This window comes from Brachycentrus maculatus, unplaced genomic scaffold (assembly GCF_059751285.1).
Source record: "Brachycentrus maculatus isolate JH-2025_06_01 unplaced genomic scaffold, ASM5975128v1 h1tg000086l, whole genome shotgun sequence".
Lineage (NCBI taxonomy): Eukaryota > Metazoa > Arthropoda > Insecta > Trichoptera > Brachycentridae > Brachycentrus > Brachycentrus maculatus.
The window spans coordinates 248,197-275,803 of record NW_028280840.1 but is presented as its reverse complement, the minus strand read 5'-3'; the positions used below and the strand labels follow the sequence as shown (position 1 = coordinate 275,803).

The window sequence follows — 27,607 nt, the reverse complement described above, 5'->3', positions numbered from 1 at the left end:
CCTACGTGACCCCCTACTCTGCCCACTGGCCACAACAAAACCAAATCATCACACGTTAGTAACAAAACATGTACATACAAAAGTATATCCAAAAGCTGAAAGCCTTCCAAATTATCTCAAATAATAATCAATAACTATGTGTGCGCAGGATATACAGAAGTGCTGTAATACGTAAACTGTACATGTTTTACAACTAAACATAAAAAGTTGACAGTGAAATATTTACAGCAGTTGTTATTTTGGTTTTATTTATAGTACTGTACATGGTTATTTTAGTAAAACGACAAGAGTTATATGCAAGAGGTGCCGTAGAAATAAACTCATGGTAATAATAAGATGTACTTAGTGTCGCCTGGCCTGTTGGGACCAAGCCGCAACTGAAACTAACAGTGCTGAAAGGAAGAAATAAGCTACCTAACGAGCTGGCTTCTATGTACTGCTGCCGGTTCCATCAGACTCATATAGATACAGTTTCTTCCTTTGATGGATGATTGCTCGCAAGAACCAGGATCAGTATTTACGGAATAGCGATAAAAGCGGGCTTATGTTTATATTACAGAGTAATGTACAGGGCCACAACCAGTCTCACAATCCTAGGTCTGGAAGCTTTCATTCACCAAACCATCTTCTTGGGAGGAAATATACAAATGTATAGACCATTCGCGTCTCACACACCTTTTATTCTGGGTATCTTATCCTATCCTTAATCAAAGGTATCTATTTTATTATACTTACGTCCAAGGGCTTCTTTAGAACTATCCATCCAGACTCAGGCTGAATTTCAAAATATTCAATATCTCCAGGATTGTACGGTGCACTCAGTGTATATACAATAGCACCATTATTATCTGCATCCTCATCAGATGCTGATACTCTTAATATATTTGTTCCGATACTTGCATCTTGCTTGACATTTTCTACATATTTCTGAAATACAATTATGTATTACTTTAATAATCCTGCAACAATGTATTTTTTCATGTTTGGTCGAAAGGGACTTACTTGTCTGTCAAACAGTGGTGGATTATCATTTACGTCAGTTATTTCTACAGTAAATGAACAAACACCTTCCAAGGAAGGCTCTCCTTGATCAGTTGCTTTTACGGTTACAGAAACAAATTTTCCATCATCCCCCTCACGGTCGAAAACTTTGTTTGTAGACACATCCCCCGTTTCTTCATCTACGGTAAATTTAGTTCCTTTTTGGTTTGGCTGCTGTACAATTGAGTATTTAACTTGACCATTAACTCCTTTGTCTTCGTCCGTGGCATGTACTTTTATTACAGGGCTTCCATTTGGTGCACCCTCCTCAACCTTGGGGTAATAAGTTCCACATTCTTTGAAGATAGGTTTGTTATCATTTACATCAGTAATGAACACCACTACAACAGCCGTTGATGTGTGAATTGTTGTATCTCCATTGACACAGCACGCGCCGTCATCGAGAGCGGTGACATTCAACTCATACTTATCTCGGTCTAAAGAGATAGCTTTTCCATGTAAACGAATTACTCCTGTAATTTCTTCAATGACAAACTGTCCCGAATTAGTTCCGCCTCCCACAAATCCAAAACGTACGTTATCACCATCTTTATCTGACGCAACAACAGTTGTAACAAGAGTATTGGGACCAGCATTTTCATCAACATTAGGTGTGTATACTTGTTGAGAAAATTTAGGTTCTTCGTCATTCTTGTTCTTTGTGTAAACTCGTACAGTCGCGGTACCTGTCTTGGCTGGCTCACCCTTGTCCTTTGCAGTTACGACAAACTCATAATAAGCGTTGTTATTGTCGGCATCCAGTTGCTTGTTATTGGTAATTATGCCACTGGAGTCTACACTAAAATGATCATCTGAAAAAAAAAGGATATTTATTTAAGATTTGTATACAGAATGGTTACACAATAAATGAGATAGGTAATGGTAAATATTTTAATAAATTAAAGCATCTTCAGTAAGTTCCTATTTAAAGCTATTTCAATATTACACTGCTAAATTGTACGTGGTATGGAAATTTCCCAAAATTACTAATGATTTATTATTTTACTGGTCGCATGAATTCTCATGGCCTGGGCGATCAAATCCAAATAAATGCTCAATTACGTAACAACTTCTTAATCTCATCATAAGTTAAGCTGGAAAGGAATATTAACGAAGAAAAAGTCATAAATACCATCCCTATCGGGTAAACAAAAAATTAGTAAGTAACAGTTACTCTTTAGGGACATGAGTGTAAAGACAACATTTAAAAAAATGTTTTGTATAGTGATAGAACCTATTGAAACATATCTCCCGCATTAAGTTTGTCTTACTGTATATGCATACAAAAGATGGCGTTGGTTGAAAATTACTTTGGTTTGTTTCTTCGCTTAATGACATTGCTTTCAACCATAAGTTTCATAGATGTCTCTAGCATTCATATAGTTAGGTGGATATTAGAACTAACTAACTAACTAACCATCACGCCGCTTCTCCGCAGGGGTAGGCAGAGAGAATCGAACGCCACACCACTCTGTCTTTGCAAACATTCTTAGCCTCTTCTACATTCATGCATCTCCTCATACATACCCGACGATTATTACGACTCCTGACCCGGCCGCTTTCAAGTATTTGACATAACTGATTGTCCCAGGTTTTCCTCGGTCTTCCTCTGCTTCTTTTTCCAACTACATTCGCCTCATAAATTTGTTTAATCGTTCTTTCCTCACTCATACATTCGTGGATATTTGTAGTAAAAAATAAAATAAATCAATATAGACTTACCTGAAACTAAATACTCAATTTCTGCATTTTTGCCTGAGTCAGAATCCATAGCTTTCACCTTGAGAATACTTGTACCAAGTGGAATGTCTTCATCCACGTTATGGGCCTGGTAATCAGGCAACTCAAATTTGGGCGCATTGTCGTTCACATCAGTCACTCGAATGGTAAGCTACAAAGAATAAAAGCGATACAATAAAAAAAGTCATAGGAGTTTTTGATAAAAGCAATAGTTATATTATTTCAACACTAAAATAATGTGTACAATAAATTCTCCATATCATAAATTAACGAAAGATCTATTTATTTATAGATTTGGCGTTTAATTTGTTGAATTCCATTTTAATTTATGAATTAAATGTTAAAATCAAACACTGACTTTTAGAGTAGAGTAGACTCTAAAAATCAGTGTTTGGTGTTCACATTTAATATAAATAGATCTATTTTTTCATACATTATATTTACATTGATATAAAAGTATGTGATCAAAAAGAGAATATTATAAATCAAAATAATGATTTTGAGGGATGTAAAAGTAATGACTAAATTGTCGCTCACCTCTACTGATGTTGAGAATCCTCCTGAATCTTCTGTTGCGGTGACAACTAGTGAATAGACATGAGGCTGTCGAAGGTCTTCAAAGTCCAGTTCTTTAGCCAACTTCACTATACCAGATGTTGGTCCAATATTGAAGGTTCCAGCGCCTTGTCCTTGAGCCTTCAGCGTGTATCGAATTTCCCGGTCAGCAAAAGATTTGGCTTTTACGGATATTATGCTGAAATATATAAAAATTGAGATAAAACATACAATATTTTACCATTAAAAACAAAAAATAAAGGTTCTCAATATATATGTACAATATACAGGGATATAATATTTACAAAATAATCAACCACACATAATTTAAACAAAGTACACAATACAATTGTGGGTTCTATAATGTTTGTAGCACAAAAAAAGTTAAATTAGAGGATTGTCATTTTATTCTGCAATGAATTACAATTGTTACGCTGATGATGTTACACAATTTCAAAAAGAATATGTTTTTGGCATTGAAAATTTATTAAATTTATTTTGGTGTAATGTAAACATCTCTTTATAAAAACAAATTTGTATCATCTTGATTGTAAATTGATTGAAAAATAAATTGAATATCAGTTTTACACTTCAGGTATCAGTCTGATGTAATATTAGAGTGTAAAATCACTTGAATTCCCCGATGCCCGAAATTAATCCAGAATTACTAATTGGGATTAAAATATATGTTACACCACTCTATTTTAGGAGCGAAAATTTATATTGGTAATTATCATTTGAAATTATATAACAACTTATTTTATGTCATGCAAACTCTCAGATGATATAACACGCCCCAAATACGATATATCACCAAACCCACATTTATGTTGGTAAGTGGATTATCATGTGGTAATTTCACTCCAATAACTGCAGTAGAACTAAATACTGTTTACAAAATCGGATATTTACAGTAAATATTTTTACAAATTTGATAAATATAATGTATTGTTATGTACAACATTCATAAAGAAAAATAAATAAACTATTACTAGATATAAATGTACAGCCTTGTTATTCAAGGAATTTGACAAGATAACTTTTTTTTTTTAAATAGCATGTAAGATAACATAAGTATTAAATAAATAGCAATGTTGCCAAAGATAATTATTTATATGAAAAATAACAAATCATGAAATGCACTCACTCAGAATCTTTCTTCTGATTCTCAGGTATTTCAGCTTCGTAGCTTGGCATGTAGAATTGCGGAGCACGTTTTCCTCCAACGATGGAGAGTCGCTCTTCTGGTGTTGACTGGAATCTTCGTTCGTCAACTCTGCCACTCTGAAATTTTTGATGAAACACATTTGAAGCTCTAATAAACCTCATCTGTTATATAATATAGTTGTGCATAAGCTATTGCACCTAATCATAAAAAGTAAATTAGAGAGTCGACAAGGTGTAGGCATAAGACAAATGTACTGGCTCTGGAATATATGAGATTCTACAGGGATCAGGACCGCAAAGCCACTGTTTACAGCTGCCCAAGACAAGAACAATTACTACCAAGTGATAGTCAACCTCAGCGGAACATGACATGCCACAAATAGAAGAAGATATTGTGCAGTTAAAATGTATAAAATAAAGGAAAATAACTCTCTGCTAGTTTTATGTTCATTTTTATTTTATTCTTTTAGCAAAGAAGTACTTTTCAGTATTTAGTAAACCATAAATAATTATAAATGAAAAAAAGGTGAAACAAATTTGATTGAAGGCCTGATGGATTTTTTCTTCATAGAATGTTTCGTGTAATTCAATGCCACACATTAAAAAAAAAACTGCAGCTAAAAAATAACTTATTTTCGAAAATGTTATTGATTATTATTATTAATATTTTAGTGGAAGAAAACTAGCATGTAAAAAATTTCAAATGGTTTATTCAAATTTGAGTGAAAATTTATTAACTTATGTTTATATTTTGATTGTAAATATAGTACAATTATTATGAATTTATTGAGATGGGTTTACTTTGTAATACTTCATAACGAATTGTGGACTTTCATGGATATGGAATCTAAAAGTGATTTTGGGTCAAAAATACCTTTTTATTGATGACAATCTGACAATATTTGTTTTGTTTTGTTTGATAATGCACAAAGAATGCGAAATATTTCCACACCAAAAAACAAATATTTGTATTAAAAGATTATTTATGTAATATTACCGAAATTAAAGAAAAAGAGTTATTGGAAAGTAAGGAGTTTAGAAACAATTTAAACAGTTTTTTTAAATATACCGTATTCGTACAGGAGAAAGTGACCAACTTACAAAACGTAAAATGTTCAGGAGGGCCATTTAAGTCACTTTTGTTTGGCAAGAAAATAAACATCGATGCAGTTAGTTATTTTTAAAAAGTCAATATATTATACTTCCATGTTTAAAATCCTTTGGGATTTTTTCAGGGCAATATTAAGGTAGTAAAATATCAAATAGTCAAAGATTACGTTTTTGTAAAAAATGCACTTGGTCACTTTCTCCTGTATGACTACGATACAGGTATTTAAACAAATCAAATATAATACATATTATTTAGAAAAAAAACGTTCTACGCGAAGACACGTCTGGCCTCTAGCGCGGCCGGTTGGGTTCTGAATATGTACGTTTGAGATCTCAGCCTTAATTAAATAATATTTCTGGATTGTTAGAGCATAATTTACCTGGTCTGGTTCTGAATATGTACGTTTGAGATCTCAGTCTTAATAAAATTATAATTCTGAATAATTAGAGCATTATTTACCTGGTCCTCGGCTTTCACGTACAAGACGTACTCCATGTCCAGCTGAAACAGGTCCGTTCCTCTTGTCCTGACGACTCCAGACCTCTCGTCCACCTCGAACCTGCCGCCGGTCCTGTCGCGAACTATGAAGTAGTGGATGTTGTGGTCGGTGTCCGGGTCCCGCGCCTGCAGCGTGAACACCGGCGTGTTGGGCGGCGCGTTGAGCTGCACCACGGCCTGCATGGGCAGCGGCCGGTTGATGAAGTATGGCGGTTCATCGTTGATGTCCTTGACGTGAATGATCACTCGCTGGTTATCAGTGTCTGGAAATCAATCAAAAATATGTTAAAAATTATCAAATTTGATCGGATTTTATTCTGTCCGCCTCCGTAGTGTAATAGTCAGCACGGTCGGCTACCATTCTGGAGGTCCCGGGTTCGATTCCCAGGGAGGGTCAAATAAAGATAAGTGGTTTTTTCACTCTAATATTTATTTAATATTATCCTGGACTGGTACCTGAAGCGGAGGGCTGATCACCTTTCCTTCGTGTGTTAACGATCAAGATAACACTGTGTTTATATTATGCAGTGTCCTATGCACCATGAGGTGTGGATTAGGGTTTGAAGAATAAAGAATTTATATAGCGCCATTTTCGTAAAATACTACCTTAAAGGCGCTTCACTTTACTAAGTTGTATATATATTTTTTTTAAAACATAAAAAGAAAAAAATTAATTTGTGACTATTGTTTCGCCTTGTTATGGCATTATAAAACTTCTGTCAGTAGTTTGATAATGCTCTAACAAGCCGAAAAAATCTTTATGATTTTTTTATGTTTAAAAAAATATATATATACGTCTTAGTAGATCCTAAAAATCAGTGTTTGATTTTAATAATTTAAACCATGTTTTATTGTGACATTGATTAATAGAGGTATTGTTTTTATTTTGGTATATTAATATTGACGCCAAGAACATCCCAATTTTAAAAGAATTGTAATTAATTAAAAAATAAAAATAATATTTTTAATGAACAAATATTTTTCAAATGTCTCGCCAAAAATATTTACTCAAAAGAAGATTTATGTATCAAACACACATGAGTATTTTTGTTTGTTAATACTTACATTTTAATCCAGCTGGAGGAAAGCAGAGGGAGAGAAGAACAATTAGATTTGATTTCAGTTGTGGAATAAAATAAAAATAAAACATAAATAAATTTTAAAGTAACATTCTACGCCATTCAAACATCACTATCAGAAGGTAAGATTAAAACAAAATAAGATACAATGCATAACCTAGTCAACGTTTTTTTTTTATATAATGTCCGCTTCATAGTGGTTAGCACATTTGGCTACCATGCTAGAGGTCCCGGGTTCGATTTCCAGCGGGGTAAAAGTAAATATAAATATTTTTTCACCATAACATATATTTATGTTCAGACCAATATTAATGTTGCTCTAAACTGGTATCCGAAGCGATGGACTCATTACCTTGCCTTCATATTAAAAACGATCAAATTAATATTGTATCAATTGATGCAGTGCCCTATGCACCATTTGGGTGCGGATAAGGATTTGAAGAAGATTAAATATGTAAAATAACTCACCAATCAAACTAACATTACTGATAAAACTAACCCCACTAACAGGAATACTAATATTTTTAAATTAAATGTAAAATTTGTAAATAAAACAATAACTAACACTGTTGAAGGGTAAAGAGTATAAAAAGAAGAAGAAGAAGTAAGAAATAATACAAAGACGAAAAATAAAAGAATTCCGTGACGTCCAGAACAATTATACTTTGAAAAATTGCCCCTTATTACGATCCATGATTAAAAAGCCATTATTCCTGTAATTGAAGTCGTGTAGCATTTTATTGCGGAGTCATCCTGATAGGAAGGTGACCCAATCACTTAGCCGTGCCGTATGACTTTTGGGAGCGAATAGCTGCTACAATACTTTATACCTACCACGTCATCCTGACGTATTGTGCACGTAGGTACTGAGAACTAAATAAAAATAAATTCTTATGAATTCACTCAGTTAGACTTGAGTACCTACATAAGTGACTTGTCATTACCGGTATTCAAATGAATCACTCTTATTTAGACGGATTGTAAATTATGACAATCAATTCCGACAGAAATATTTAGTTCGAAATATACGCCTCGTCTGATGTAGACTTTTTTTAACGAGTAGATACGTTATTTTATAAAGCTAATTTCTTAGTAAAGAAAAATATTTGTCGCCTAAAGCATTACAAACTCATATACCGAGCTAGGACACAAAATGCCGAACCTTCTTTTACTGGATCGGAAGGTTTGTTGATGACAATCAACAGACTTCGCCTTCTCCTGAGAAATTTTACGTGTTTTCTTTCCAGCAATGAGCAAATGCTGAGAAGTTCCTGATTGGCCCACACTAGATTATCCCTCTTATTTCCAACACATATTTAAATAAAACATCTTTATTTAGTTAGAAGAAATAAAAATCCACTTTATGATCTATAAACCTTGTACACAATAATCAAGGTAAATAATAAATGCAGTTCCCATCTTTAAAAAAAGGCATTACAACTTATATCATGAATATTACAAGAGCGCGACGCACACGTGCGTTTTGATACATGACAAGAGCTTTAGTGTATTTTTCTACGTTCGGTTACCATTATACATACCGCGCTACGCAGAGACAACCTAAAATAAATATCAATTCGATAATAAACCAATGCCGTACCGCGAGCGCGTACAAAAATAAAAATAAAAGAAAGCTTAGGACTGCATAAGATCACACGCATCAGTCAGTGTTTACACGTAACAGGAAACGCGCAAGTATCGAAATTTAACAGAACTTCTCCAAATCCATAAATAACAACACCAGTTCTTCTTCAACTAAATTTGTCCCCGAAACATGACAATGAAAATACTTGATTTATTACGAAGCCAACTTTCAAAAAGTTGGAAGCGGAACTTTGCAGGCTGAATGGAGATTCATATTTACTGTAGGATATTAAAAGTTCAATTCAAAGATCATCTTTTATATTTGGGTCGAGCAAGCGATACCCGCCTTGCTTTTATAGAGTAATAAAGTATGTTCATGTTTCTCGTACCAGCGCATCTGCTTTCGTCCATGGTACATGGAAATGTTATACCTGAGAATCGATCAAACAGCGAAAGTGCACGCCCATCTCTGTTCGTCTCGGCAGACATCAATTTGAATAATAGAAAACATAAATAAATTGAAATTATAAAAATGTTTTACAATATTCATACTACTCCCCTGATATGTATGTATAATTTATAAGATTAATGTAAAAATAAGACATTATTTGAAAAAGTATGTTTTAAATAAAAAAGAGAATCACAAAGCTAGTGCTTCAATTAAAATAAATTGTCGCTTTATAAACTCTAAAGCAATGACGTTTCAATGGCAATACGGATGGGTGAGTTTTTAAGAAAATTATTTTCTACTTATAAAAAATGTTTTTAACAACTTTAGGAATAATCTAACCCGAGAATAATGAATATCCCGTGTTAATATAAAGAAAGTCGTATTTTATAAAATAGGCAGTGAGCTTGAAAATTTAAGTTATCCAAAACGCAAGTTGAGAAACACAATTTTTATCAAAACAATGAAAAAAGTTTCGGATTCAATTTGAAGTTTACAGATTCCTATTTACGTAAATTTTTCAGGCCAACAAATAATAAGTGGATGGCTCTAATCAAAACTTTTCTCTTCTGTCAAGCCTGAAGGATTTGCCCTCCGGATTTCGAATTTACTTGGCAATATGCATATATTATTATTTCTCTAACAGGAGATAATGCGTAATTTGGTTGTCGCCAGGTTAGATTTGTAATCTTAGAGGGAAGTTGTGCTTGTGAACTGGGTGATAAACCATTAATAATAATTAATAATAGGTACTGTGTAGGTTTATAATCGTCGATTTTTGGAATAACTTTTAAGTCTAGGTAACGTAGTATGAGAGAACGTAATGATGGAGATCGTAGAATCAAACAACTACATTTAATCTTTATGGAGAAAAATAATCAAAGATTTGGGAAATTATTGGGTATATTCAAAATAATTTAAGAAAGAAGAATGAAATAATTAACATAATTTTATCTATTTCATCTTAAAACGTATTGTTAACACTTCTAACAAGTAGTAAAGTCAAGTACTAAAACGACATAAATTAGGTATAAATATTAACAATATAATGTATGAAAGATATGCTTTATAACTGTGGTATCTACGAGAGCGCGTATAAGATTAAGGTGAAGTTTTGCTTTGATCATAATTTACCCTTCAACATTACAAATAGGCGTAGTTTAGTTCTAAATATCAGCTTAGAATAATATAATATTAAGTTATTACTAACCGTGTACATAATATATTCGTTCAAGAGTTACGAATATGTTCTTTATACGAGTAGGTATTATGATATTATTATTGTGAAGACAGAATTTAGATCAAAGACCGTCTGGAATGATCTTGACAGAGAAAGACAAAGCTACAATATTCGTAAAGCGATTCGTTGAGAGTGAAAAGTTTAACGAATTTTCAGAGAACGTTTAATGAAATCGAATAATGTTTTTTGAAACATGAATATATGTTATACTAACTGACGGTATCTGGATATTCTCCAAATAAATTAATGTAAAATTATTTTAAGTCAAATATGCTTATTGATAATTCAGAGGAATCCCACTGAACTCGTATAAGAATATGAGTTCTCAGCTATTTACTCAAATATAAGAATCTCCAATGTGCTGCAAATAGGAATATGTACAACATCAAAATTAGGTAGGATGAACATATTAACAATCAATCATGGTCAGAATGATGAAGATTACATAGAATAGTAGATGACAGGTCGAAATCCTTGTAAATTTTCAGACTTTCACATTCCTTTTCAATAAATTGGTTTGTCTCTGTTGAGACATCTACAATTTTTATATATTTGTAAAATAAATTAAAAATTATTTTTGGAAATGGAATCCCAATTATTGATTTTTTTAAATGAATCATTAACAAAATATTTTTAAGTACGAAATTATGAAATGATTGTGTTTAATAAAATGATAAATCCTTATTACATACCTACTTTAATAATATACTAAATTGAATATTTAGCAGGAAATACGTTATTGTATTACTTTAAGCATATTTCAAATACAAAAACATTACATATAATTTTAAAAAATCCTTATTAAATGGATCCATAATTTAATATAAACACATTCGTGATTTCAGCGCAGATCATCATGGAAATTTTCCAACTGAATAAGCTGATATAAATTTATGCTGTCTTGAGAAAGGGATTTATAATAACAAAGCTGTATACATAAATTAAATATAATTCATTCAAGGCTAATATTGAATATCAGTAGCTAAGAAAATACGCAATAATTCTCCTATCTTCAATATTACATACATACAGTGAAATGTCAAATTGAGCGAAAGTGGTGAATTATTTAAAAAGTAAAATATGTATTTTATTCCACATCGAAACGGCCATAAGGCCATTTCGATTAATGATTATGTATTCGAGTAATGTTTCGTCACTAGTACCTAATAAGTACATACTTATGTATGTAGGTACTCATGACTTTGGATCACATTATATAAATTTAACACAACGAAAACAAGAACGTAGGATGAAGAAAAATTCAACGCGTAATTTTCAGAATATACGTACAACGTATTTATGAAAAAATAACGCAAAACATTTTCCCAAAACTACGGATTAACGCTGTTTCAAAAGATAATTCAATTTATGTCGGCCTATAAAATTTCGTATTTTAAATATGATTAGTAGCATAAAAGGCGTAAAACAAAAGGAAGATAATTATCTCCTTGAAGGAGGAACGATCGTTGTTTTCGTTGTTTTGTTCAGAAAGTCTTGTTGTCTGTGTTCTTAGCGTCAGACTGGAGCAAGTAGTATTAATATGCAAAGAAAGCTTTCGTTCCTATTATGTAAACAAAAGAAAACGTAATCAAGGAAACTATTGTGCATGAAATGTTAAGGAGGGGTTCAGAACATTATTTTTAATGGATTTTGTGTGTACGCAGAACAATGAATTAAATTGGATTTTATTGGTTTTTTTAATATTTTTAAGTATCAATTTTTTGCATGAAAAGGCTTTTTTTCCCTCATCTAATTTTAAAGATTCTATAGCTAGTCAATTTGGACTAATTTAAATTTAAATTTTGAGCTTATTTATACAAAATTCCTTATTTTATTCGAATGTTGTGTTTCTATTTATTTAAAATTCTTTTGTTAAAAAAATATTTTAATACTTTGTAATAAAATCACTATACATCTTATTATAACTTGTTAATAACATCAACCGGTTTCGTCTAAAACTGGTAAATTAAAAATATATAAACATTTACGTAACAAGTGCTCAAAGAATTTTAACAATTTTTTAAAATAATAAATAAGACAGCGATATTTCTTAAAACCATCGAAATTGATGTAATTATTTTTTATGTCAATTTATGTGTCTAATTATATGACAAAATATTAAAAATCATACGTACATATAAAAATGTGGTTTTTAATATCGAACTATAATGGAAATTAATTTTGAGCCCCTAAAAAAATTATGAAAAGGAAAAAAGCACAAAAACATTATACATACGTACACAAAGCACGGTACGTAAATAAAATGACACAAAATAAACAATTTTGAACGTTAGGGATGAAATATGGGGGTATAGGTACCAAAAGGATAAATTAAACGAGCTTTATTTTAGCCGCACCTTCCCTATATTATTATTAAGGGTTTATAGGGGGAGGGAGATAAACAGTGACGTGTTTTATAGTGTCACCTTTAGGTTTTGATTATTGTTAATCAAGGTAAATCTTCTTTGTCGCCGCCAACATAAATTCGTCGGTCAAAACAAATTAAATGACCGTGACTAAATTATATTACGAGGCCTTTACACTTGCCCGTATAAATTCTGTCATCAAAGGTATAATATCCCTTATTTATATTCTGTCAGGCATTATGATACCGACGAACGTGAATTAATTTTGGTTAATTACTGAAGAATAATAATTCAGCATTGTTTCAAAGCTTACGTAAGTACTTACATGAATAGAAAATATAATTTATTGTGTTGTGATTCTAAAGAATATAATTTTTTTTTAATTAATGTAATTTTTTATACAGTTAGTTAAACAAAATACGCGCGTGTTTTTATCTACCTACATAAATAAAAATATATATTTGTTAGTTTTTTCAAAATCCCAAAACCTTTGACAGGTGCCCTGGGACCTGGGGCAGATAAAATTGTTTTTTTTTATAGAACTTTTTTTTTACCGCAGTGGCAGCGCCATCTGTTGAAATTTATGGCAGCATACGCAATACTAAACATCGCTCATGGTGATTCTTGACATCTACTTCTGTCATTTAGCATTTTCAATGTTTTTTATTGCATTGTTTTTTAATGAATTTTAAAATAAATTATAGTTTCACAAGTATTGTGAAAATATATCTATTTATTTATATACTCATTATTTTCTTAATTTTTTATTTGAATAGATTGAGCCACGGAAACGCGTGGCCAGCAGCTAGTTTAAAAATAAATATAACACCTCACGAATTTATTAAAACAGTTAGTGATGATTGAGATTTAAAAGCTGGGGTTATTATTTGCTTCATTTATATTACATTTCAGTAAGCTAATTTCCTTGTGCCGCGATATAAAAGAGTAAAGAGAGATAAAAATGGAATATACCACCCTACAGGGACATTTAACAAAACTAAAAACCCTCTGCGGCAGATCAATCCTCAGAATTATATAAATACAAAACTTGCACACGGTTTTATCTCGAGGCAATATTTTTACGTTAGAACTTTGAGAAAACTTTTAGGCAATTATTTCATGGCATTTACGAGCTTTATACGTGAGATTAAATGCCTTAAAAGGAGAGTATATTACTCTGTAAATTTCTTGTATTTTTATATAGTGAAATTTAAAAAAATACTCAAAGCATTGTCGGAAATATTTTTATTATTATTACGAGTATATTAGAATCAATTATTAAAAAAGGAATTATAAAAAAATAGGACTACAAATATATATTTTTTAATGTTTGCAAAAAATATATCTTTAAAAAATTAATTTGTCAATGAATTTATTGAAATAAATATTTTCTTAACACATTAGACAAAACATTATACAGTTGTAGATATTTCTACCAAAACTATATTTACAACGCTGCCGCTGAATGATTTACAGTGTGAAGTTATAAAGATCTATCTCATATTATTTTTTGACATCTCATCAAAGATGAAGAAGAATATGGAAGTCTAGGCATTTACGGGGCTGACGACCGTCATAGGCTGGTTTAAGTGATCACTTTACACACGTGTCACATCACCAATTCTAGCCATTATTGACAACCACACTACTCAAATTCTTGGAAGTTCTATATATATATGAACCAATTTAGAAACCTTGTTCTTGAATCACTAGAACTTCACTAGAGACATCTATTGGTGAGATGTAAAGAAGCTTTTTACTAAGCAGTAACTCTTATATTAGTATGTGAGGTCCAAAACCTGGATATCAATCACACACATGAGAAACGCCAGAATAAGATCTATATCCATTTTTATAGTTTTCCTAAATTAAAAGGTATGTATTTAACCGTCAAGTTTATTTAATAATAAAAAATGTTTATAGAACAAGACTAGAGTAGAAAACCTTTATTAAACCTCGAGCTCTTAAGACGATAGAAAATTTGCAGTATTAATATACACCCGATACCTTTTCCGCCCAACGTGCTTGCCATAGTAAAATAAAAATCTAATATTACTCCAGGGCTCTCTAATAAAATGTACAAAAGGTGCTTCAGGCAAAAAGTGACGTCAATGTAAATATTGTACTTTGGAAAGCCGATACTGGGAAATAGACGAATGAAATTCACAGTGAAGTTAGTTATTCAAAACATAAGGGATGATTCTTCCTGTATTTTTATATCATATATTTTATAATAACACTCGCTACAAGTACAAGTAATAAAAAAATACTAAAGTTGGTGATAAAAAAATTGAAATAAAATTGGTACAATTAGGAAAGCTAAACCATAAAATCACCATAAAATTCATAGCAAGAGATTCAAAAAGTGCTCTATAAATTTATACTTAAAGACATTAATTAATTTACTTAAAATATCCACCAACGGCCCGTATTCATTGCCATATCTTAGAATATTCGGGATAGGTGAGAACATATTATGGTAGTTAGTTTTCGAATCAATTATATAAAAAAGCAACATTTTTACACGTTGAGTTCAGTTACAAGTGCTGCACATTATTACAGCATGTAAATAACGTAATATAAATGAAGCCATTGCTTTCTATGTATTTATAAAAAATATAATCTATTCAATTGATTTTTTTATCCAATTCATATTTTTTTATTCAGCAACGATACACACATGAAAATGCTACTTGTTCAAAATTGAAGGATCAATGATGTAATTTCCTACCGATGTTGCCATGAAATTTAATATAATTTCTCGATACCTCTGCGCATGGAAATAGAGGGTTTTTGTCAGGGTGGGGGCGCGGACGGGGTGTGTTGAAAGCGGGGTTGTCCTAAGCCTTATTAAGGACCCTCTGTATACAAAGACCGTCGATGTTTTCTCCAATAGAAAAAAGGCGACTGAGACGACCTTTGATGTCAATTCTTGTGACAATATTTGCTTTCCTAGAATCCTATCGGGATTTTTATCAAAGTAAACAAGTAATTAGAGCATGAAAGGGTGGTTTTTAGGTGGTTAAAAGTGGTTTAAAGTGAACACGAAATATAGTAAATAAAAGGGTACGCACATTTTCATACGGATAGGTTTAAATTATTCATTTGGGGGAATTTGTAACATATTCGTATGTGTAAAAATGTTTGTAAAATTATGTGTAAAGTATGTGTAAAATTAAGATTGTAACATTACAAATATTTATTTCATTATTTTTTGACATCTCAACATAGATAAAGAAGAATATGGAAGTCTAGACATTTACGGGGCTTGCGACCGTCATAGGCTGGATTAAGTGATCACTTTACTCACGTGTAACATTCACAATTTTTTCGTCTCACCAATTTGTTTAAAAAAAATATTGATTCTGGTACAATGTTTCGAAATTGGATCATACATATATATATATATATATATATATATATATATATATATATATATATATATATATATATATATATATATATATATATATATATATATATATATATATATATATATTTATATATATATATATATATATGTATATATATATATATATATATATATATATATATATATATATATATATATATATATATATATATATATATGTAATAAAATAACTAGGTACCTACCTATACATTTTATTAAGTACTTACAAAAAGTACCTACATTAAACAGTTCTACCACCAGATGCCGCATGCGTCGCTCAGAATAAAACAAAAGACTTCCGATAATATTATTAACTGTCAGAATCAGATAGATAGATAGATAGATAGATATAAAAATTATTATAAAGATAAATTAAGAATAAACTTTAATTACAAAGCAACACATTGTTTATTTTATTATTATACACCCACTTTACATATTATTTACACTTAATTTTCAAAAGGAAAATATTACCACGTTATAAAACGACAATTTTGTTAATTGGAAATGGATTATGAAACATTAGATGTATTAAAACAATTGCTACAATATGTTCGGAGTGAGAGAGAAAAATTAGAAGATGATCAAAGAAAACGATTAGAAGATAAACAAAGAAGACGTGGAAATCTAAGAACTAGTGATAAAATTAAAGATAAAAGTCCATGTAAGATTTGTGAAAATTTAAATAAAGGAACTCGATATCACTCTGAAGCAACGTGCTGGTTTAAAACAAAGGAGGATGATAAGATTAATAATAAAAATGAAGATTTACAAATTACACAGAAAAAGTGCTTGAAGAATGAAAATAAAAATAATATGGAGAAAATTTCTAAAAAATATAAAGTAAAATATACTCCAGAAAAGAAGAATTTCAAAGCAGATTGTATGAGCAGGAATCCAGTATTAGAATCGAAGGAAAATGCAAATGAACAATTAAAAGTTGTAAATTTGGTTAAATTAGAAGATATTTTAAAAGATCAGAATAAAAATGAAGACATACAAATAACACAGAAACAGTGCTTGAAGAATGAAAATAAAAATAAAGTAGAAAAAAATACTACAAAATATAAAAAAAAATATACTCCAGGAAAGAAGAATTTAGAAGTAGATTGTCTAAGCAGGAATCCAGTTTTAGAATCGAATGAAAATGCAGATGAACAATTAAAAGTTGTACATTTGGTTATATTAGAAGATACTTTAAGAGATCTGAATAAAAATGAAGGAATTCAAAAGAAAAAAACAAATGGATTGAAAAAAACTGTGTCTACTTTAAAAGGGTCAAGAAAAAAAAAATACAAAAAAAAAAGAAAGAAAGAAAAAAGAACGGAAAAAAAAGAAAGAAAGAAAAAAAAGAAAAAAAAGAAGGAAAAAAAAGAAAGAAAGAAAAAAAAAAAAAAAAAAAACTTTATCATATCACTAAACTTATACCAGTCCCTTCACTACAAGAAGATGATCCGGAGGACGAGTGAAAATTTTACTATGAATTTTCATCCCCAAGGGGGGAGATGTAATAAAATAACTAGGTACCTACCTATACATTTTATTAAGTACTTACAAAAAGTACCTACATTAAACAGTTCTACCACCAGATGCCGCATGCGTCGCTCAGAATAAAACAAAAGACTTCCGATAATATTATTAACTGTCAGAATCAGATAGATAGATAGATAGATAGATATAAAAATTATTATAAAGATAAATTAAGAATAAACTTTAATTACAAAGCAACACATTGTTTATTTTATTATTATACACCCACTTTACATATTATTTACACTTAATTTTCAAAAGGAAAATATTACCACGTTATATATATATATATATATATATATATATATATATATATATATATATATATATATATATATATATATATTTATATATATATATATATTTATATATATATATATATATATATATATATATATATATATATATATATATATATATATATATATATATATATATATATATATATATATATATATATATATATATATATATATATATATATATATATATATATATATATATATATTATATATATATATATATATATATAGAGGTTCCAAGAATTTGAGTAGCGTGGTTGTCAATCATGGGTAGAGTTGGTGAATGTTACACGTGTGAAAAGTCATCACTTAAACCGTCCTATAACGGTTGTAAGCCCCGTAAATGCCCAGACTTCCATATTCTTCTTCATCTATGTTGAGTGTAAAAAATTATATTACAGATTCGTATGTTTGAAATGTTTTTATCAATATTTTAATATAACAAGTATTTGTCAGTCAGAAATATTTCTCTTTCCAGTCAGTATTAATCATCGATTAGAGTTAAATCACTTTTATCAATAGGGTCAATTGAGAACGGAAATTAAATTACCATCACGCAAGTATACCTATGTATGTAGGTACATGTTTATAAATGTAGGTACATTTTTATAGTCAATAATTACATTTGTAAGTAACTGGAAGCGCAAGCAATGGTTTCCTGGCATTTGGCTTTTAAAGAGTAAATGCACATCAGTATATAATAAAAATATTACGTGGAATAAAGCATTTCAATAATAAACAATAAAAGATTTATTTATTATTAAAAGAAAAAGTTTATTTTTTAACTTCCAATATTATTTATTCTATACGTAGGTATACTTAAAGGTTATTTAACAAGTACATCAACTTGAAAAAGATGGTTTTAAAAGTGAAATGAAGATTATATGAATTATAATACGTCATATTTAAGTTTTGTACTGATATTTCCTGGTGGAACTGCATTTTATATAATAACATAACAACTATGTAATTTTTTCCATATGAATTTTGTGTGACCAGCAACCGGGATTCGTCGTAACTGACATCATCAGACTGGTTTAAAGACGTCGGTTACGACGAAACCCGGTTGCTGGTCAAATGAAATTCATGTGGAAAAAAATACATAGTTATTATTTTATTATATAATATGTCAGTCACAAGTACAATACTCGATTTAAAAATACAGTTAAAATGAAAAGTAAATTCAGTTATTCACCTGTATTATATTTTGAAAAAAAAAACGCTGCATTGGAATATTCTCGAGTTGCCATATATCCTGTGACAAGCAAAAACTATTTTTTTCAATATCTTGATTACTTTAATGCCCGGCCATCTATTGAACGTAACAGCAACACACGTAATACTAAAAATTACCCATGGCGGACAATGTGCTTCTTGACTTGACGGTTGCTAAAATATTGTATACCCATAACCATTGTAAAATTTAACTTAAACGAAATATTCTTCGTTATCCATTTAACCAGACTGAGCAACAGGAATATTATACTATGGTGAACCTATTACTATCAGAATTTAACGCAGGTAAGTTTTTTTTAATGATCTCCGTCACTATTGGAGTTAGTTCTATTTTTCTAATACAAAATGTTCTGGTCTAGACACGACCAGTTAATACGACCCGCCACCCATTGTTCTAGCAGCGGGTGTAAAATACCCAATCCCATTACACATCGCGGCAAGATAGCCCTTTCCTTATTTATCCGACTCATGGTTCCAATTATCACCATGAGGTCCAGTTAGACCCATAATGGGAGGACCGCACTAAACGAGAATCAATCGATTGTCCAAAAATAAATCATAACAAGATCGATTCTCGAAGTATTGATATAATATTTTAACTTTATATATACCTTTCATATTTTAACTAGTATATACCTTTAATGAAAATACAATGTAACCCTAGATAACAAAACTATTTAAACAAATTTATGAGGCGAATGTAGTTGGAAAAAGAAGCAGAAGACGACCGAGGAAAACTTGGCACAATCAGGTATGTCAAATACTTGAAAGCGGCCGGGTCAGGAGTCGTAATAATCGTCGGGTATGTATGAGGAGATGCATGAATGTAGAAAAGGCAAAGAATGTTTGCAAAGACAGAGTGGTGTGGCGTTCGATTCTCTCTGCCTACCCCTGCGGGGAAGCGGCGTGATGGTTAGTTAGTTTTTTTTTAACAAAACTATCCTACGAGTGAGGTTGTTACTAAACATTCGTAACAAATACGACATATAAATAAAACGGGAATAAACAAGATAATCATTTTTTATTTACAACATTTTGGGTGTGTCCAAATACTTGTTCACAAAATCTGGATTATCTCCATTTACAGGAGTTATTTTCATATTATTTTTTGACATCTCATCAAAGATGAAGAAGAATATGGAATTCTGGGCATTTACGGGGCTGACGACCGTCATAGACTGGTTTAAGTGATCACTTTACACACGTGTAACATTCACCAATTCTACCCATTATTGACAACTACGCTACTCAAATTTTTGGAAGTTCTGTATGTATGAACCAATTTAGAAACCTTGTTCTTGAAACACTAGAACTTCACTAGAGACATCTATTGGTGAGATGTAAAGAAGCTTACAATTATTCCAAGAATTTGAGTAGCGTGGTTGTCAATAATGGGTAGAATTGGCGAATGTTACACGTGTGTAAAGTGATCACTTAAACCAGCCTATGACGGTCGTCAGCCCCGTAAATGCCCAGACTTCCATATTCTTCTTCATCTTTGATGAGATGTCAAAAAATAACATTTTTTATTTCATTTTAGAAGTAATAGTTTTATTCTTTGGGCGCTTGTGCACTACACGGAATTTTACTGTCCGGCAGTCCGTTTTTTTTAAGCGACTGCGACAGTTTAGCGTGATCGAGTTCAGGCGCACCGTGATCGCGCATTCATCGCGATCCGAAGAAAGACGGACAAGTGCACAAGCCAATCATCCGTTTTTTCATGTTAACCGGACTGCCGGACAGTAAAATTCCGTGTAGTGCATAAGCACTCTTTGGGTTTAAATGACCATGTTATAATGAAAATAATAAGGGTAATAATAATAATAATTAATTAGGAAGGCACTATGATCACGGGGAGCAGGAATGACGTAAACATCATTTTTTTTCAGGAATCGTCATTTTGCCGTCGTAATTTTTACGATAGTTTAGTATTTTAGGGTTAAAGCTTACTATATTTACATTATGTATTATGTACATAATAAACATGAATAATTTAGGAGCTAGTCATCTTAATAGCGATGCTTGGAACATGTTTCGCATTGAGGTATTTTCAATGCCTGAATATATTATTAGGTTGAAGATTTCAACTAAATATGTAATTATAATCCTACTATTTATATTATTTACGAAAGTCCCTATGCTAAAATGTTTGCCTAACGGCGAAAAGGAATACTGCATTCATCGAGTAACGTAATTTGAGGGTACCTCCTAATAAACGTAAAATACATATGGACTTAAATTATTTAATATAATAGCTATCTCAACTTGAGATTATGATCAGTCTTTTTTATTCCAAAGCTTGTGACCTGACTTACTATTGATGTATCATCCGTTAGGAGAATAATCCGGTATTTGTTAGAATAAATAGGAATAAAACAATTAAGCGGTCAAATAGAAGTACATAAAAATTGAAATGTTATTCAAGCTTTATCTCCTAAGAAAATAATATGTTGACTAATTCGGAATGGCTCTCGCCTATGCTTGATTGGAGTAAGCTTTATATTTTTATACACAAATTTCTGAACCAAAAGTGCTACATTTAGGGCAGCTTTACTTCCAAATCTAACAAATAAGAATTAGCATATTAAAGGTAATTAATAACAATGCATATATATATACATATATATATATATATATATATATATATATATATATATATATATATATATATATATATATATATATATATATATATATATATATATATATATATATATATATATATATATATATATATATATATATATATATATATATATATATATATACCTTTAAAAAATTAATGCAATACGGATGTTCAATAATGGGTAGAATGGTAAACGTTACACCAGTGTATAAAGTGATGACTTAGCTAGCCAAGGGCCAGGACGTAAGACCTGGGGTACCCGGACTTCAATCTTCTTTCATATTGAAACGATAGACCTTCCATCTCAAGTTGAGGAACCAATAATATTATATGTCATCCGCAGAGTAAATAATTGATTTATCTTTTATCTATTGATCTCAGTTATTGATATGGCAATCACGTTGTAGCAACATCTACAATAATTTAAGTGTAACATGGTAAATACCACAAAAAATCGTGTTTTTTTTTATTCTTAAGCCATATAAAAAAAATGGTATTTTTTCCATAGCTTATGAATGAAAGAAAACATTTTCAGAATGACGTAAAAGTGTTTATTATTTAACATTTCGGAGTAATGCCTAAATCGTTATGAAGAGCGATATTTCAAAATCTATTTTCCTATCGGGTGATTTTACCTGCGAGTGGAACATAAAAAATACCGGGAAAGGTGATTAATAACTTTCTTTATTCGCCGGAAAATGTTGAAACGGGGGCATTTATCATCTAAGTTTGAAAAATTTCCCCAAATTCGTGTTCGGATTTGGAACAATAATTTATCGCTTCCACACAAAATCCACGTAGTTCCTCAGTATAACGAAGGTAGCTCGAGTGGGCGAAGGGCTGGTATCTTACTATTCACTGTTCACCTACCTCCCATGGCGTGACTTCATTCCAATTGTGCGCTTCTTAAAGCTCACATATTAAATAAGCGAACTGGATATAAAGGTCTTGCCCGAGATTAAATAGAACATTTATAGATAAAATAGAGTCTGACTTTTTTACGATACCTGCATCAAAATATTCAAGAGCAGAAAAAATTAGTAATTATCTTTACCATTTTTGACATCTCAACATAGATGATGAAGAATATGGAAGTCTGGGCATTTACAGGGCTAACGACAGTCATAGGCTTGGCTACACATGTGTAACATTCACAATTTATACTTATGATTGACAACAACACTACATAATTTTTGACTCTTCAAAATATATTGATTAAACTCATGACATAGTACATGTGAGTTCACAACAGCCTATGTTGGAATAGGGAAATCTTTTATTAAGCAAATACTCTTTCTATTTATATGCATGGTCCGAATATTGGATTAAATTAGCATACTTGATATTCTTCTTCATCTATGTTGAGATGTCCAAAATATTTCAAATTACTATTTTTTTCATCCCCCTCCGTAGTGTAATGGTCAGCACGCTCGGCTACCGTTCTGAAGGTCCCGGGTTCAAATAAATATAAGTGTTTTTTTTTCACTGTAATATTTATTTAATATTACCCTGGACTGGTACCTGAAGCGGAGGGCTGATCACCCCTTTCCTTCATGTGTAAACGATCAAGATAATTCTGCGTTTATATTACGCAGCGCCCTATGCACCATTTGGGGTGCGGATAAGGGTTTTTATTATTATTATTACTAATCGGAGATAATCCAAATTTGTGAACAAATATTTGGACACACGAAAAATGTTGTATCTAAACTATCTTTACATTTAAATGTGCTTATATTCTAATGCACCTTAAATCAATCGCTTAAAATAACTTGTTAAAATCACAACCGCGATTTGATATCTACAATAATAACCGAGTAAACAAATGAAAATACGAAGTTGTTTGTGTAAGGTAAAAGAACGAAATATTAACTCAAGCTGTCGGTTTTGTATGAAATTTTATAGGCTACTCAATTAAGTAAAGTAGAACTCAATTCAGGGGCTGTGAAACCTCCGGGAATAGCGTCTATAGTACTGTCTGCCTCCCCAGAGTGTAGTGGATAAAAAAAATGACTGCCATAACTGTTAGCAACTTACCCCATGATGTAAGTATTGCGAGTGTTGCTGCAATGTTGCCATTGCGGTCAATAAAGCTGATTTTTTTTATGTGTTTTTACCGGTCATGTGTCAGAAAAACATGGGCGAATGCTAAGTTGTGTCGACATATCAAAGCAAGCAGTGAATAATTTTAGAAGATTTGCGATTTTCAACAAACTTTTTCATTTATATTTTTTATATACTGATTACACCAGACTGGTAGCTGATGCGCGAAATTAATCACTTTGCCTTGACTGATCATAAAATGAACGATCAAATTAACATTGCATCAATTTTATGCAGTTCCTTATGCACCATTGGATGTAAATAAGGATCAGTGGTAGGTGTAAAAATATTTAAAAGTAAAAATGCAAATAATGCACGGAATAACTAACAGTCTTTACATCAATAATTACTCGATTGGGTTTGAATATAAAATTGATGAATATACTAGTACGTAATAATAATGTTTACTGTCAGGGTATACTAATTTAGTCACCTAGAATTTGTGGAATTTCCAAAACAAATTGCTATTTACACGAGAAATTAGGGAAACATATATTTACGCTACCACTACAAACCTGAAACACAAATCGCAATAATTATGAAATCGTGGCATTCTCTGGGGTACATACATTGATTTGCTTCCGTAAATGTATGTTTTTGTGAAACGAAACCTGTTAATAGTTCGTAAGCATGCAATTGAGACATATTTAACGTCTATATTACGATTTTGTGGAAAAAACATTCACGAGTAAAAAAATGTAGGAATACAAAAATTTTTCTCTATTTGGTAAAGAGTTTTACATGCTGAACCTCTTCTCAAAATTTCGCATTCTTTTAATATATTTTGTATTTTAACGATTTAGTTTTATTTATTATTCGATTTTGATAAACGGGAATGAATTTAATACTACTGCGCCCATCTTTGGGATTCTAGATTTTTTTAATGTTTGATTTTTGAGTATCCAAAATATTTAAACTGTTATAGTCTCAAAATGTTTGTCCGGTTTATTATAAATATTGTAAAATAGAGTTGGCATTTTTATAAAATGTTTCAGAATCAAACCATAAACGTGTGCGATACCTAATTTGTTCTAGTATGGATGTCATAGATTATTTTACTCAAAAATTGAAAAGAATATTCCGTTACAAAAATGAATGTACCGATTACGTTTTACATATAAAGTGATTATAATTTTCTGTAAGCTTCCACGTTTTGATGCGTAAAAATCAAAATTTATTTACGAAGATCAAATATCCGAATTTAATATGTAAAACCGATCTATATGGGCGTGTTTTGTCAGTTTATGCAATATTGGGTTCGGAAACACAGCTTTAAAATTATGCCAGAAAATTTGAATGTCATCTCAATTTATAGCAATGCTATAGAATGCAAATGAGAGGCGAATCGAAATAAATTGAAACAAGGCAGACCGCGAGCAGATTATGCTAATTTTATTATTATAGGTAACATAACTATGCTATTAGCTAGATTGATGGATTATATTATAGCATTATGAGCATTACATTTCTATGACCAGTATCATTATAAATTACGGAGATTAACTTTTTTATGGGACATAGTAGCTTTGAATCTTCAAAATAATTAAATATAAATGCGTATTGCCTGTGTTCAGTAAATCTGTTAAAAACACAATATTTTGAGAGTGTCCAAATCTTTATTCCTATATTCTGGGTTTGTCTCCGTCGAGGAGTTGTTTAAAATCTAAAAATCTGTAAAATTTTGACCAGTTTTGGTGTGCTTAATATTAAAAAGTTCATACGAAAAATCAGTATATATCCTCCTCCTTTATTCCGTCCTAATCAAAAATCATACTTTCCTCTAGTAAATTACCTTCGCACTGCACGCCATATACTAAATACCCGAGTAGAGAAATTATTTCAAAATAACGTTTGTTTGGCGAAATTTTCTTAGAAAAATAAGTAATAGATCGTTGCCTTTTTTTCTCCGTGATGACCGTCAAGTTTATGGACAAGTGCTACTTAAAAGGAGTTTTTGTCATATTTATTGTTAATAAATAATGTTTAAATTAATCAAAATAAGTAAAAAAATCGTCGATTTATTTTAAATTTACCAACGTTTATTCGATTCCTGACCATAATGAGAATTAAAAAATCTTCCATAGAAAATGACAGATGACATTGCATGACGTTTGGATGGTTCGTTTGCTGAATTGTTATCTTTTTTAGGTAAAAAATTAATCATTGAGCATATTTCAACAAAACGCCTATGGGTATTTTTTTGCATGTGTAAGAAATATACTCATTCAAATGAAAAATGACGTTTGTGTATGTGCCTTGTATGTTCGGTTCTCAAAACCAGGCTTTTGTTTTCGTAAAATACGTAAATTCAAACGTGATACAATTTATGTAAATGCATAATTAGTTTAAAGTTCGTCGAACATTATGAGTTATTGCGTTAAGTGTACCGTTAAAATAATGATAACGATGTTCATTTGCTATGTAAATTTTATTCGTTCAAAGCTGGCAATGATTTAATAAACTACGACAATTTATCGAAAATTTACAAACCGGTAATTGTTTTAAAAATACATATTCTGTTTTTTTCAAAATAAAAATATTAGTTTTTTCATCTGGCTACACGCGTGATTCGAAATTTAAAGTTTTAGATTTTTCAAATATTCAATTTTTGTAATTTTTGTAATTTATTGTTTAGTTTTAGGTTTATTTTTAAATGTTTTATACTTTAAGACTTAACGGAGGTACGGATTATTTGAAGTTCCATATTTACGTACGTGTTACACACAGCATTATTTCGATATAATTTTTTTTGGCATTGTGGTAGTTAACAATTAAGTCAACTTAAGGAAAATACACGCACACAGCGGTACATGCACATATGCATATATCGTGTAAGCCACATAATTTATTGCTTAATGGCCTTTTCTCTGGGAAGGAAAACAGGAAAATAGATTTGTTTTCCCTTTTACAAATACGAGGGGAAGTGAAATCAAATAAATAAAAAAATCAGAAAAGGTTATTTGAGTACATACATACTTTCAAATTTATGGATTATGGGGTGAAGATGTTAATTTAACAGACACTGAATAGGATTCCTAAGGGAATGATAAAAAGCGTTTTTTTCAACGGAGGGGTGAGTATCGATTTCAAAGCCCTAGCAAAATGAGACAAAAAGATAAGGGTCTGCTAATTCCTCAGCTTTATCCGCCGTTTTTAATTGAATTAAACATTTCAAATGAATACTCAATAAACCAAGTATCTGCAAATTAACGAGTTGAAATCTTCTGTTTAAGACGTGCTATTTATTGAAATGGTGAATTAATTAACAACTTTAACGAGTTTCACAACACGAAGAGTTGACAGACTTGAATCTTAATAAAAAGTCAGCTAGCTGAGTTAAAAGGAAGGTAAGAAATTATATATTCACATTGTATTCCAATTCTCGGGAGCAAATTATATATTAAATAAGACATACTAGTAATAAGTGGCAATCAAATTAAACTAAACATATTTTTTTTATTCATTTAATATATTTACATTTTTATTTATAACATAATACATTTGATTCATTTATACATATGGAGAACTTTTATATTTCGATTCGCTGTGCCTCTCCATAAAAGAGACTG

At 30.8% G+C, this 27,607-nt stretch overlaps 1 protein-coding gene across 6 annotated transcripts in view; it reads right to left on the bottom strand.

Moving 5' to 3' along the window:
- Positions 1–27,607, bottom strand: part of CadN (neural cadherin) — a 385,766-nt gene that overhangs the window by 236,693 nt on the left and 121,466 nt on the right. For all 6 annotated transcript variants that reach the window (XM_088257634.1, XM_088257638.1, XM_088257636.1 and 3 more), the window contains exons 3-8: positions 6,074–6,375; positions 4,484–4,620; positions 3,319–3,535; positions 2,764–2,932; positions 1,003–1,853; positions 736–927 (exon numbers count right to left, since the gene is read on the bottom strand). In XM_088257634.1, coding sequence (XP_088113760.1) covers positions 736–927; positions 1,003–1,853; positions 2,764–2,932; positions 3,319–3,535; positions 4,484–4,620; positions 6,074–6,375 — 1,868 coding nt within the window. The remainder of the gene's footprint in view (positions 1–735; positions 928–1,002; positions 1,854–2,763; positions 2,933–3,318; positions 3,536–4,483; positions 4,621–6,073; positions 6,376–27,607) is intronic.